Raw genomic sequence first — 12,605 nt, 5'->3', positions numbered from 1 at the left:
AACCGTGGGGGAAAATTCAAAATGGTTCTTTAAAATCGATCTGCAGATGCATTCCTGAAGATGATCGCCGCATTGCTCGCAATCTACGCAATCAACGCGATCTACTATAGAAAAATTATATTTCAGAAGAATGATTTCGGTTTAGACCACGTGGGTTAAACAACAACAACAACAACAACAACAACAACAACAACATTTTAGTCCTGATAATACGGTCAGCAGACAGTGCTACAAGCTCCCACCCCGGTGCTTAGTCTCCCCAACCTCGCTAGCTAACTTGTAACCCTGTAAAGTGATACAGTATCTATCGACTGGCTTTAAATGCAACACTGACTCTGTGAGATCATTGCGATATTAAAAAGCGGATCAGGGACATCAGATGACTCTTATGTGGACATGACACACACACACAAAATCAACCCATCACAGGCATTGCAATCCAAAAGGAAACTTACACGTCTCTGCTGGCTGGGCTTTCTCGTCCACATCGGCTGAGAGATCTTTGCAATCCATTTTCTCATTCAATCTCCGCTCTCCCTCTCCAGTCGTATATTCATTCCTCCCACAGATTCACCAGGGGAAAGAAAAGAAAAGTCAGTCTGGTCACTTCACCGCCAGCACCAGTATGTCCTCCTGCACTTCCCAATGGAAAACGCTGCCAAAGGAATCGGGTTCTTCTTTCCTTCAAGAAGAGACAAGTGAATGCGCACGCACACACAAAAGTTTGGGCTTTGGTTTCTTCGCGTGTTTTGCTCTGAAGTCCCTATTAGTAGAAGGATCTGGTGTCAGCAAACCTTAAAAAATCAGAGAGAGGGAGAGGGAGAGGGAGAGGGAGAGGGAGAGCGCACGTCCATTCAAGCAGCACAACAGCTGATGGGACTGCTATTGTACGAGCAGTCCCAGCCTGGCCTCTACTGCAGACTGTACCACGGCGGCGGGGGCTGCCCTCCTGGTCGGTGAAAATGTCAAAAACATCGCAGGCCGGAGCCGGGACTCACCTTCTCGCCGTTTCAGATGCGTTTCTTAATGCGTTTGCGTGTCGACGTGTTGTTTTCGGTGATGTTTTCAAAGATGGCCAAACACTTCTTTATGCTCGGGCTACTACCTTCCCTTTCTTTGCAAGGAATGGTTGCGTCCGACGAGGATCTCAACATGTTGGGACTATCTGGGGAAAGTTGAATTCATTTGGCTGCGAGCACAGATGGTGAGTCACTTAGAGCAGAGCATGGCCACCGACACCCGAACCCTTTAAAGTCACAGTTGGGTGTGTTATTATTATTATTATTATTATTATTATTATTATTATTATTATTATTATTATTATTATTTCTTAGCTCATGACAGAGTTCACATGATATACCGACTAGTATAGTATAGTCTGTTCCATTCATGAACCTGTTGCCAGGAGTTGATTTGTGCATTTTGTAATTTACTTTAAGCATCACTTATCATTCCTGCTTTATATATTTTATGAGTCTTTTCTGTTAAAAATAATAATAATAAAACATATGTTTTGTCGTTTGTATATCACTAGTTATCATTCAATTCTCTATCCAACCACAAGGAGTCAGTCCTTTGCTCGGTCGACATGTAACTTGCTAAATTAAATATTTGTTGAAGCAAGACTAATTTTTTCGTTGCTTATAAATGAATACATTATGTTTTGCAATAAAATAATAATGAATACATCAGTAATACTAAATATTCTAGTTGTTCATGTTGATGTTTTGTTGAAATATGTTGCAGAATGAGTTGATAAAACAAATAAACGTGTGCAATCCAAAACGTAACAAAGCCAACAAAAATTGTTTTAGCAGAATCCTTCTAGATGTTGTTACAGCCATAAACTTTACACTTACTTCATGTAGGAGTTACATTGCTGTTCTGTATTTGTTTTTTTCAATACACACACAAAAAAGGATGTTCAGGAATAAATCAAATAGTTTCTTGTAAGCTGCTGAAACATTATGATTTCTATTTATTTATTTGATCAGCCCCACAGCAGGGTGTGTTATGACAAAATGACTTGATATCTGCTCTTCCAAAACAAAACAACAACAACAAAGTAAAAGGTACAATCCAAGTTTTTTGTTTTTTTTTCCCACCAATTGCAAACCGCAAACTCAGCACCTGATGTCTGGGCTAAGAATCTGCATTTCTGCAAAATCTACAATCAAAATTTAAAAATCTGTTGAATCAAAGTTTAATATCTGAGAGAGATCTCACTTTTTCTAGTACGAAATACAGTGTCTGTAAAGGAACTTCACTGAGACAGATCTGGGTCTTGCTATGAATTAGTAAAACCCTCTCTAAAAATAGAACCTGCAGTCTTGTTTGCTGGTTCCCTGATTTGGTGTATTTTGCTGGCCTACAATTTGACATAGTCTGGGCACCAGTTAAGTCACTGATCTCACATGAGTATGAGAGCCCAGTTTCACAGCTGACATTGATTACGTTGTGGTTGGTAGCCCCTATGACCTTGATACCATGGGTAGCTTTTTTTCTTTCCTTGCTATGCTCTGCAACTCAAGAATGTTGAAGGAAATAAAGAAATAAGGGCAACCCAGTTTATGTGCTGTACTTTGTTTCCAACTAGAACGTTCATTCCATGCTTTTGTGAGATTTGTTGGAGATGAAAGATACTGCTGATATTAGTGTTGAGCTGACTTTAAGGCTGTTTAGGAAATCTGGGAGAACTGACACAATGATTTCCTCCACCAATATACGCTCACCTAAAGGATTATTAGGAACACCATACTAATACTGTGTTTGACCCCCTTTCGCCTTCAGAACTGCCTTAATTCTACGTGGCATTGATTCAACAAGGTGCTGAAAGCATTCTTTAGAAATGTTGGCCCATATTGATAGGATAGCATCTTGCAGTTGATGGAGATTTGTGGGATGCACATCCAGGGCACGAAGCTCCCGTTCCACCACATCCCAAAGATGCTCTATTGGGTTGAGATCGGGTGACTGTGGGGGCCAGTTTAGTGCAGTGAACTCATTGTCATGTTCAAGAAACCAATTTGAAATGATTCGACCTTTGTGACATGGTGCATTATCCTGCTGGAAGTAGCCATCAGAGGATGGGTACATGGTGGTCATAAAGGGATGGACATGGTCAGAAACAATGCTCAGGTAGGCCGTGGCATTTAAACGATGCCCAATTGGCACTAAGGGGCCTAAAGTGTGCCAAGAAAACATCCCCCACACCATTACACCACCACCACCACCAGCCTGCACAGTGGTAACAAGGCATGATGGATCCATGTTCTCATTCTGTTTATGCCAAATTCTGACTCTACCATCTGAATGTCTCAACAGAAATCGAGACTCATCAGACCAGGCGACATTTTTCCAGTCTTCAACTGTCCAATTTTGGTGAGCTTGTGCAAATTGTAGCCTCTTTTTCCTATTTGTAGTGGAGATGAGTGGTACCCGGTGGGGTCTTCTGCTGTTGTAGCCCATCCGCCTCAAGGTTGTACGTGTTGTGGCTTCACAAATGCTTTGCTGCATACCTCGGTTGTAACGAGTGGTTATTTCAGTCAAAGTTGCTCTTCTATCAGCTTGAATCAGTCGGCCCATTCTCCTCTGACCTCTAGCATCAACAAGGCATTTTCGCCCACAGGACTGCCGCATACTGGATGTTTTTCCCTTTTCACACCATTGTTTGTAAACCCTAGAAATGGTTGTGCGTGAAAATCCCAGTAACTGAGCAGATTGTGAAATACTCAGACTGGCCCGTCTGGCACCAACAACCATGCCACGCTCAAAATTGCTTAAATCACCTTTCTTTCCCATTCAGACATTCAGTTTGGAGTTCAGGAGATTGTCTTGACCAGGACCACACCCCTAAATGCATTGAAGCAACTGCCATGTGATTGGTTGGTTGCATTAATGAGAAAGTGAACAGGTGTTCCTAATAATCCTTTAGGTGAGTGTATATGTGAGTAATGTAAGCACGGTGAAGAACAGTATGAAATCAAAACCAATGTAATAGTATATTTCCCAAAGTTTACACTTCCATTTCCTCTTCTCCATGTTCAGTTTCTATTTTATGTTCAAAACACTAAAGATCTTTATAGTCGTAGGAAAAGCAACTATTAAATACAAGTTCTGCTCTACCCTTTCATAGCTTTAATCTACCGCAAAACAAGTAACACTGTATTCCAAATAATGCCATGGAAGCATGAAAACACAAGCTATTATTATGTGCCTTCTAATTATTATTATGGACATGAGGCTAAATTCATAGCGTAATATTAAATCATTATACAAAGTCTTTTATGTGCATTTCCTTTGATGTTACACATATCCCCGTAATGTGAAACTCGGCTATTCGTAATCTCTGTTTTTTACAGGAGAATCAAGTTGCTACTTGCCTTTTCGCGGCCTCAGTTTCATTATGCTGGCAATAGTTCTGGTGGCCGCTGAAGTCTAAAATCAGTGTCTTACCTCACTGAGCCACTAATGTGGTTTGTGCCCCATGGTTACGGTTTGGGCTGTTTGAATTCCCTGCTGGGGGGGAAGGCTGCCCATCACTGAGGCGGTCTTCTTCTCACAGACCCCACTTCCAAAGCAGCAGTACCAAGTGCTGGTAACATTCTCCATCACTTGAAAAAGGTGACTGATTAATTTGTCTCCACAGCCACAGTGTGCGTAACACTTTGTCTATTCAATCTACAGTGTATATTTCCCAGACAAAGATTTTTTCTTGGAGAAAGGCTTCATTCAAGGCCTTTCTCCCCTTGGTGTGAATAGCTCGCCTGCATTAGTTCTGGCACTCACTCTTAATCACTGCAGTTATCAGACTACAAGTGCCTAGAACACAAAACATTTTCAATAAACACACTAAGCCGTTAATAGTGGGGTTGCTCGTGGAAAAGTCCTTGCAGAGTGTGGAACTTGGCATCTGACAGCGATCCCTGTGGGCCCATAGAAAGAATTGCTCACTTACCCCTCAGGTTTCCTCTTTATTCCTCTTTCCATCCTGTTAGAAAATCTAATCAGGCATCATCATTGCAGGAACATATTCATAACGTGTATGTGTTACCAACATATAAACACATTAAAAAGGCTATGCTTTCACATTTTCCCAAATCGAACTTCGGGGTCATATCTCTCAAAGCCATATTTCCAAAACACAGAGAAGTCTTTAAAAAACAGGGCTTTCACCTCCCTCCTCTACAGAGTTGCTATCAAAGTGGAAACACAGTGAATTTCAACTGCTTGGTTCAGGCCCGAGGACACAAAAAGACACAATTCTTTCCATTCTGACTTGATAGGGTAATGAGAGAAAATCCCCACTGCAAAAGAGGACAGGACCATGCTTCTATTCTGGCAATTTCAAACCTTGTAGGAATTTAATTCTTCTAATGTCAGTACACAAAACTTGTGTAAAGCTAGAGGTGACAGAGACATACAGTAGACTCTTAAAGGGTGTTTGACCACCCAAGGGAAATCTGAACTCGGCATTTCCCGGAGGAACCTCACACCAAATGAAAAACTTCAGTTCAGCCTTATTGAATCCTTTATTGCCAAGTGCTGGTACATAACGTATGGTACCTGCAGTACCAGTAGATATCACCTGCCAAAGAAAATTACACATTGATTTTCTGTTTGAAGTGTTTTTTTAAATTGTGTTTATTCCTGGAGCTGTTGTTCTTGCCTTTAAATTGATTTTTTTAATTTTCTTTTAAAATAATCTATATGATTTCATATAAGGGAAGTGGTGAATGGATTACGGACGGTTATCCCTGTAATTATACTCAGTTGTATTAATTCTACAGTGTACAGGCCACCCATTAACTTACTTAAATCAGTTTCAAATCAAATGTTTCAAATGTATTAGGGAAGACTTTGTTTTTATGCCCAAATGATAGATAATCCAAGCAGAATGATAACTAGCCACTGTAAAATAAACCCACTACACACACTGAAGCGAGTGCCTGCTCTACACAGTGCAACTGCGGAGCTCAGACCAGCGACTGCAAGCAGAATGATCTGGAATGATTCTGACAACCTGAGACCTCAAGGCTCTTTTCCTGATTTATGCTAATGTTCTCCACCCTGCAGTGATGGCTAAACTTCAGGTTTATTATAAGCTACTTGAACTATTACCAATTTTTATTTTCTTTCTCTCTTTCGCTTTGTCTTTACCCTCCCAGGGAAGCTTGTAAACACTGAATGGATATGATTTAACACCCCCAGCTACGTGCGGTGGGAACAGAAATCATGAAAATTGGCCCATTTAAAATGTGGCACCTCACCTTCTGAAAAGAGCTTTAAACAGAAGACAATGAACTCCCCGGATTAAGAAAATCCAGGAGATTGTCTTTTGTGGAGGGGGGGTTGTCAAGGGGGTTGGGAGGCAGTGCAAAGCTCTGGTTAGATTAGAATATATGGACTTTAAGGGATTTTTCTTTTATATGCACTTCATGTAAAAGAGAATTTATAACTAGTGTGTTCATTCAGGACATCCTCCCTTACATAATTGCTGATTGCAAGGGTCCGAGTCTTCAGTCTGACAGCTTTCACTTGAAAGACACTCGGTAGATTTCTAGATATTCTATGACATAGTATAACCAATCCTTAAGTAGACAACTTGTGGTGAATTTATGAAGTATGGCAATGCATTTTAAGGTATTATACAAAATTGTATGTGTGTGTGTATATATATATATATATATATATATATATATATATATATATAGATAGATAGATAGATATAGATGTAGATGTAGATATACATATAGTCAAGTTTTCCTCTAATTGTAAAGCATGACCCAGCACTTGTGATACTGAAGTACTGCAGTACAATTCTAGAACAAAGAACCCACACAATTTAAAAAGAGGAAGCTGTATCAACCTGCAAACTATGGTGCCGTCCTTTTACATGTGCTTTAATGCTCTGCTGGGGCTTCTACTATTCAAGATGATGCACTTTTAAGGAGTCTCTATTCTTCTTAGTTTACTTTTTGTCTCGGCCTGCTATACCACGTTGTATAGGCTAAGCCACCTGTGCTTCACACCCCACCAAGTTAGGAGCATCTGGCACGAACACGCTCACAAAAGTAACAATCGGGACCCTCGAATGGGGATGTCCTCTCCTGGGTGCTCCCGGCAGGACTCTTTTGTGCAGCTGTTAGGCTGCGTTAGCTCAAAACCCCAAGAGCCACCTGTCACTGCAACTGGATTAGGAGAGACTGGCGGCAGACTGCTGACGGACACATTCTGCAGGGTGAAAAAGACAGAAAAACTGGCATATTAGTTCTATATGTAGCCTACCACAGAAGAACAATCAGCCTTTATATCCGTGAAGGATTTGGTACAACAGTAAATTTTAAAAAAAAGTATTTTCGTAAAAGATTAATTTATGCCCTGTATTTAGTTTTTGAAGTGTATTTTGTTTCAATAGTCGATGAATTAGGGGTTCAGTTAATGGGACAGCAAAGAAGCATGAAGTTTCAGTTTCTGGAAATGAAGAAGTTATAAAGAAAGGTCCTTTCTTTTTCTTTAGGAGACAAATCTACCACTGAGGGCAAGGGAAAAATATCATTTTCAGCTTACTGAATGAATAAAAGCATTTTAATAGAATGGCATTGTCAAAGAAGAAATTACTGAGAAGAACAATTTACCAGTTCCTTCCCGGTTGAACAATATTTGCTATTCAATTGGCAGGGGGTTAATTTTCTGTATTAAATGCACCCTTGCATTCTTGAAATAAGGTTTGCAAATGAATCTTACAATAAAACATAATAAGACTTAATTTGATTTCATATTCTTACTCCAGTGAAATGAGTTTCACATTTGTACTCTAGTTTGTATTTGTAACAGAAATATGATGGAGGCAGATGTACAAAATGAATAAATAAGCATGCGATGACATACATTTGTGTGCATACTAAGTCTGAGCTAGTGTGAGTTTTGATCAACCTGGAAAATAGCCTGGGACGCTGGTAGACCGCCTTCTGGAAAACGTTTTACAATTTCTCATTGCTGATCTTTGGAGACAACTGTGTTAGAGGTGTGATGCATTTTCAATTATGAATATGTTGTACTTAAAAAAAATTCCAGTCGAGTGCCATCTTTAAAATACGTTAAATCGGTATTAGAGGAAATGGCATACATTTTTTAAAGGGCACATATGAAAAAAGTCAGCCATATCTCTCTCTCTCTCTCTCGCACTATGCTTCTCAGTCTAAGATCAGTTCTGATTGAATATAACAATACGTCAAGTAAATCTGCTGCAGCAGCCAATATTTTTAATCCACATTCTCTGTGAAGGAGCCCAACCCATCTTACATTTTAAGATCTGTAATTCAGAGCACGACTTTACATGTATAATGGTTGCTTCCTATCTGGAGGGTATTCTAGTGAAGATTTGGGGATTTAATCTGATTAATATCTAGTGCTCTGTGTGATGCCTGGGGTACCATTTCCTAATCCATATTGTAACCACAGTCACCTTGTCTTTTTTCATAAACAACTTAAAATACAAATGTAAACATGAGAAGATGGAAAACATTTTTCCACAATTGTTTAAGTCCCACAATATGTTTCTTGGTATGCACAGAGAGAGCTAAAGAATGTATATTTATATGCATCTGAATATATCTTTGTGCATTGTAATGTATAGTAATGTATGGATGTGAAAACTGGAAGCAGAACAAATATTATATACAAATCTACTAACCTACAAATATTACAAAAACTATAGATCTGCTAATGAAACATAGACTAACAGGAGGAGGCAGATAAGAAAACAATTAGGTCAATGTACAAACAAGATTAGTTGATGTTTGGGTGATGGTAAACTAAAATGGCAATGGGCTGGACACAAGGAAAGAAGAATGGGAATAATAGAAGAATGGGAATAACCGAACTGTATTATATCTGCAAGAGTCAGTTTACAAACAAAATCAGTTTACAAAGATGTGAACAGAGTAGGAATGCTGCAGATACTTTGTGGAGGACTGGGAGATCTTCAGTCTTCAATAGGAATCCAGTGAGTGGCAGTCCAAGGTTTACACATCCAATTGTCTCAGCTCAGCTAAGAATAGTTTTTGTTTGTTCGTTTGTTTGTTTCCCAGCCTGAATCAGAGTTCTACACACCCTGAAAAGATAACATTGAAAAATAATGAATTCATATTTTGAAATGAATCTTGAATAACATTGTTTCAAAAGACAGGTATATCAATCCCTTTTCAGTTCAAATGACTATCAGAAAAAAAATTGTTTAACCCCCCACTGCAAACAAATCTGTAAATGTCTCACATTCATTTTGTCAGCTGAAAAGATTTAAAAGAGTTACAGCATTAAGACACATTCAAATCTGCCAATGGAAATCAGATTGATTTTGTTGACCTAACAAGAATGATTCGTAAGTTTACAATGTGGAAATCCATCTTTTTGACATTATATTGCCAGCATGCTTAGAATATCAAAATCATATTACTTGTGGTGAGAAGATATAAATAAAAAATGTGTGACCCACTTACATAAAGTAAAACAGTGCATGGAAAAATACAATTTCTTTCTTTCAGTTGTGCAAGCCTTGTCGAATAATAGCTTCTAACGAGATTCCCTCATGCTTTCTTTTTTTCAGGATTAACTCTATTCTTTCTTTCTCATTTCCCCCCTAAAAATCTTTCCCCCATTACACCTTTGTCAGAGCACACGTCTTCAGATCCCTTTTATCAGTCTTTGCATTCAGGATCTTTTTGTCTTCTGGATTTCTTTTCTCAGGCCCTTCCTTTCATCTGGGCTAGAAGTTTTTTTCTCCAATTATGTTTAAGTAGAATTTGATCCCTTGCCCAATTTACTTTTCCTGCTTTGAACACATTTATGAATTCTACAAAATGCCCTGAAATCATTTTTACAGAAGTGTAGATTTTTTCTTTATATTAAACATCTTCACGTTGTTCTCTCTAGTCCTACCAACAGGAAGAGGATACACTGAGTTTCCTTTAATTAACTTTAATTTCAGTCTCATGTTCCTGTTCATGGAAAACAACACACTGTATACCTACTTCGATGACCCAACTATCTATCTATCTATCTGCCTGTCTACCCTAATGTATTTTTAATGACACAGTGTTATTTCCCTTGTTTTGTTGCTCTGTTCGAGACTCAATGAAGAATGTGTTTTCCAGTGTCATAGTCGAGGGCATAAGCAGGCATACAGCATATGCCAATGTAATTTGACGGGAACTTTGCGTATGCCCATGAAACTTTGGAAGATATACCCTCCTATAATTCCTATAACGAATTCTGTTATTCATCCACCATTCCCTGGTCAACAAACCGCCAGCTCATCATGAGAGTGAGTTTGGTGTGTTTGTGGATGATATAGGGCCACGGTGCAGCTGCAATTAACAAGGGCCCTCCAGAGCCCTCCAGGTTGAATACAGATGAGTTTAGCAGACTTTGTGTCGGCGTGTTGAAAGCCCTCCACATACCCTTCCCTATTGCTGTGGCTGGCAAACCACTCTGTCTTGAAACACTGAGACACTCCACACACAAAGCCCGGAGACCTCCAACTTCAAGTGTGTTACTTCTGACTTCATCTCCGAATCACCCTCCCTAGTTGTATCCACCATTGAACACTTACCAGCTTTCATACTTGTGAGACATCAACTTTACAGAATCTTCAGGTTTCGATGCTTTTATCCAGTTTGCTGCTTCTGCTTTTATGTAATTTATATGCCGTTGAGTCTCTTTTGCTGTTTCTTCCAATTGGTTTCTTACACACAGCTCATTAGCGTAGATTAAATGAATAAATTCAGAGCTTGTCCAGCCTTTCCACTGTCCTGTAGACTGAATGTGAAAGGGAATATGTTGTTCTTTGTGGCTAATGTTAAAACATTCATCCAGCAGGGAGAGGACTCCAAATAATGCTTTGTTCCTGTTGTTTCTCATCTGGCCTTTAGTTATAATTAATTGTACTGCTATTGTGTATGTAATTGGCTTGAATGCTATCTAATCAACAGATCACGTAATGAATAAACTAATGTTGCTCAGATCCTAAGATGGGGCTCTCTTTAAAAACAGACAACAGCTGTAAATATGTGGTTAAAATTAGATTTAACAGAACTGCACTGTGTTAAATTGCTGTTTGAAATATATTGTTTCTATTATGCTCAATCAGACGAGACAAATAGATAGGTTTACGCATTTAGCTAAACTTTATTTAACATATCAAAAAAACAATTAACACATTGAAACTTCTTACACCAAAAATGTACAAAGAAAACAAATTCTATACTAACAAGACGCTAACAATTAAACATTTCAAAAACCTCCTTTCCCACTCACATATGGTATGTTATGTTCAGATACACAGATAGATGATGATACTGTAACAATTTACAAATTCTGATTGATGTGGAAAATGTTTAAACTCTCATAGTTTTAAGTTACACACTTCAGTGTGGACTCATGATTATGAAAAGCTGTTTCAGCCATTAAAGCGGAACTTCTCAGAGACATCATGTAAACAACTGCTGAGTTCAGCTGCAGAGCATCTTTAATCACACAGGGAAACATGCATAGGGAGTTAAGTCCTACAGGCATCTATTTGATGTTACCAATATGATCAGAGAAATACTAGTTCCCCATATTTAATATCTGCAGGACAGGTTTCAGGATGTTTTGCATCATCCTCTTTATATGCACATATATGAATTAAATAAAGTATTGCCTCACACCTAATGAAGTATTAGGCTCACACCTAATGAATTTTAGATTCCTTAAGGAAAACTGCAACAGGGATATTGCTATGACGTTTTTGCATATCTCCATGAGAATATGTAGCACTGAGATCATGGGCATACTTGTTTTTAGCTCTTAGTCCATATTGACAGCGAGCGGTGAGGTCAAGCCCAAGGGATGCTTATGGCTTCTTAATGGAATTAACACTCCCTCCCTAGGGACTACCTCTACCACCGCACTGCAGTGAAACACAAAACCTGAAAACTGTTATAAAGAAAAAACTGTTCCTTATTGTATATGAATGGATTCCATATGTATTTCTTAAATCTCTATATATCGACCATCACATGCCATCTTCATTTATTTCCTAGTAGAACAACATGGTCAACATTAGAATATGGTCTGTTTAATACCAAAATGTTTATTTGGCTGCATCTCTTTTCTCTGCTCTGTGCTATTCAACAGTCACAATACATCATTTCCCTCACTTGTTCAGTTAAATTAACCTAGATAACTGTCCTCAGTTACTAAAATTATAGAATGGGACAGAAAAATCACAGATACTTTACTGATACACTCCTGCCAACACATGAGTACATATAAACCAATAATATTAAGCACTGAGATAGTTCCTCTTTAGAGATATACTGTATATTTCCTAGATAGAACCAAGGGAATCACCGTATAACACCTGGTTCAGTTCTGCAGACAACAGAGCACAGGCTCTAACAACAGGCTGCACATTCCTAACATTCACATTTGTTGTCCAGTCAGCGTCAGGTCAACCTTACTTATCAGCATTGGAGGAATTCTAATTTACAAGCGTGTTTCTCTTTGTTGTGTAACTATTGTCTTGAACTTCTTGGTGTGATTTCATTCTGGCAGTATCTCAG

General features: G+C 38.8%; 1 protein-coding gene across 5 annotated transcripts in view; it reads right to left on the bottom strand.

The window, feature by feature from the left end:
- Positions 1-915, bottom strand: part of LOC136763404 (MAP7 domain-containing protein 1) — a 56,629-nt gene extending 55,714 nt beyond the window's left edge. For 2 of the 5 annotated variants that reach the window (XM_066717390.1, XM_066717389.1), the window contains exon 1: positions 456-914. In XM_066717390.1, the coding sequence (XP_066573487.1) occupies positions 456-513 (58 nt within the window). In that variant the 5' untranslated portion in view covers positions 514-914. Of the gene's footprint in view, positions 1-455 lie in introns of all 5 variants that reach the window. The other 3 variants (XM_066717388.1, XM_066717391.1, XM_066717392.1) reach the window with 3 other exon arrangements.
- Positions 916-12,605: the final 11,690 nt, after the last annotated feature.

This window comes from Amia ocellicauda, chromosome 11 (genome assembly GCF_036373705.1).
Source record: "Amia ocellicauda isolate fAmiCal2 chromosome 11, fAmiCal2.hap1, whole genome shotgun sequence".
Taxonomy (NCBI): domain Eukaryota; kingdom Metazoa; phylum Chordata; class Actinopteri; order Amiiformes; family Amiidae; genus Amia; species Amia ocellicauda.
The sequence above is the reverse complement of the archived record's forward strand: the minus strand, read 5'-3'. Positions and strand labels throughout refer to the sequence as shown.